General features: G+C 57.0%; 1 protein-coding gene across 1 annotated transcript in view; it reads right to left on the bottom strand.

Annotated features, from left to right (window-relative positions):
• TYRO3 (TYRO3 protein tyrosine kinase) overlaps positions 1-1,036 on the bottom strand; it is a 4,311-nt gene extending 3,275 nt beyond the window's left edge. The window contains exons 1-2 of the mRNA XM_008056407.1: positions 846-1,036; positions 502-602 (exon numbers count right to left, since the gene is read on the bottom strand). Coding sequence (XP_008054598.1) covers positions 502-602; positions 846-1,018 — 274 coding nt within the window. The 5' untranslated portion in view covers positions 1,019-1,036. The remainder of the gene's footprint in view (positions 1-501; positions 603-845) is intronic.
• Positions 1,037-2,591: the final 1,555 nt, after the last annotated feature.

Raw genomic sequence — 2,591 nt, 5'->3', positions numbered from 1 at the left:
GGAGGGCTGGGGGAGGGGCACAAAGGGAGGAGGAGTGGGCCAGAGCTTCAGCTGAGTTCTGCTGGCAGGCCCTGGTTCCCTTTCAGTGCCCTTTGTTACTTTCTTAGTCACTTTGTTTTCCTGGGCTGAAGGGCTCTGAGCTCCTGCAGCTGCGGAGGCTTCCTCCCCTCCCCCATCCCTCCCCTGCTGTCCAGGCCACTTGGCTGAACAGAGTCCAGCCCCAGATGGGTGCTTGAGGCTTGTTGCTCACACGCTGCTGAAACAGACTGCACCCCATAGGGTGCGGATCCTAGTCGCCTTCCACCCTTGGTTCTCAGATACCCGGACTCCGACTGGTAGGGTCTTCCAATGTCTGGGGTGGGCCTAGAGCCTAGTGTAACCAGGCCCCAGAGGGCAGTGGGGGCAGCCCAGCTTCCTCTGAGTTCTCCTCTGCAGAGGTATGGTCACCAGTAGACAGCACCTGCTCCAGGCCAACACGCCCAAGTGGCTCTGCCTCCTCACCTTCTACGGTGAGCCAAACTGGCTGGGAGATCTCGGTTTCTCCCCCATCCTCCACCTGGCACCAGTACCGACCCGCATCAGAGCGCTCCACTGACTTCAAGCTGTGGAAACAGGATACCAGGCTTGCTTCCCAGGGTCAAGAGGGGCAGCTCTGTTGGGTAAACTTCATGGGTTTAGTCTGTCCCCACTTCTAGAAGATTCCACAGGTTGCCAAATTCAAAACAAAACAAAACAAAAAAACCACAGCTCTCTGGACGTCAGCACTGGCCCCTACTCCCACACCCCAAGGAAAGAGCACAGCCTGCCCCCTGGCTGGCATCCCACACCTTCCTCCAGTCCTGCACCTGAGGAAGCCGATCCAGTGCTGCTCGCTGACTGGGATGTACAGCTGGTCCACATTCTGGACCACAGCCCCATCCTTCACCCACTGGATCTCAGGCTCCTCCATCCCCTCCACGCTGCAGTTGAGCTTCACCGGCTGCCCCTGCGACACTGTCAGCTTCACTGGGGCTCCCATGAGCTTCAGGCCTGAGGGGTGGGAAGGAAAACATGTCAGGCTACTTAAAAAGGACCTTGTCTCTGGAATAGTTCCCAGGCTCTTTCAGAATGTGGCTTCTGTGTTAGAGGGCTCTTTCTCAGCCAACGCCAAGGAAGCAGAGGCAGGACGGTGTGGGAGGGAAGGTGACTTGGGCCTGGCCTAGAGGAAAGGGCATGACAAGATCTCCAGGCCCCATTTCTGTCACTGCCATGTCTCCCCCAGCTCTAAGGACCTCTTCCCCATACTCCCTGCTGGGCCCAACCATCAAAAGCTGAAACAATAGGGAGTTACCCCTCTGGGGCAGGTACTGCCCTAGGAGTGACTGCTGCACCCAACCAGTGCAACAGGCTGCCAGCTCTCCGCCCAAGGTGTCAGCCTAGACCCTGAACTGCTGCCAGCACCTCCTGCACTCAACCCCACCAAATGAAGGAAGGCTGATGAAGGGAAGGAGGGGGTGTTCCCCTGAAGTGAAGAACATATGGCTGCAAAACCACGTCAGATCAAACACATGGCAGCCTTCCTGGCAGTCATCCACTCTATTAATACCTGAATGTGTGCAGGGGCGGGTGCTAGGAAAGTGGGAGGCAGAAGGAAGGGGTGGGGCTCTGAGCAGGGAGCCCAAGACCCCTGAGCCACTGTCACATAAACAGGGGCCACCCTCCAGAATCCTACCCTTGCACGCATGCATACACACACACACACGCACACACCAACACCCCTCCTGGCCTCTTGACAGGTTTTTAAGCAGAGAGAGGGGCAGGTGAAGCATCCACATAGCTGAAATCCAGTCCTGCTTCTTTTTGCCCTTTGCTGTGTGACTCTAGGCAAAGTCTTGGGCTCTCTGAGCATCTGATACAAATCTTTCAGTTTGTCAATACTGGTCACCCTCTTTCCCTTCCCTTCCAACAGGCTGATATGGCAGGGAATGCTGTCTCAAGAGAGGGGGCCAGCTGGGTGGCTGCTGCCCTGGCCTGTGTCTCTTCCCTACTCCCTTCATCCTCTCAGGTTCAGTCACAGGACAAGCAGGGGCAGTCTCACACTCCATATACACCCAACAGTCCCAGAGGGGTGCAGTGTGAAATTGGGGAGTAAGGTGCTACATGGAATACTCTTGTCATCAGCAAATACCCCAGTGTCTACGTGGGAACGCAAGGCTAACCCCGGCAAAGACCAGCAAGCAACCTTGCCCAGCCTATCCTCTCCCACGTTCCTGGTTTCAGGAAGCTCTGGGGACACAGAAACTACAGCATGCCCAGATGTTTCTTGTGACTGGGCACTCTTACAGCCCCTGTACCTAAAAGGCATTAGGGTCCCCTTTGGGTTCCCAGCCCCAGCCCCTGTGATTTCAGAGTGGACCTTTGTGTTTCGGGCGGGTAAAAAGGGGTGCCCAGGACAGGGGAGGGGACAGCTAACAACTAGGAAGATCGAGGCGGGAAAACCCAGTCCCAAACACACCCCGCTGACCACACAGCCCACACCCCACTCCTTTCTCTTCCACCCCGCCAGAGGAGCCCAGGGAGCGAGAAAGTTGGGGGTGGGGGCCCCGACCGGG

The sequence above is a fragment of the Carlito syrichta genome, unplaced genomic scaffold, assembly GCF_000164805.1.
Source record: "Carlito syrichta isolate Samal-C Ts95f unplaced genomic scaffold, Tarsius_syrichta-2.0.1 Scaffold302349, whole genome shotgun sequence".
NCBI lineage: Eukaryota > Metazoa > Chordata > Mammalia > Primates > Tarsiidae > Carlito > Carlito syrichta.
The sequence above is the reverse complement of the archived record's forward strand: the minus strand, read 5'-3'. Positions and strand labels throughout refer to the sequence as shown.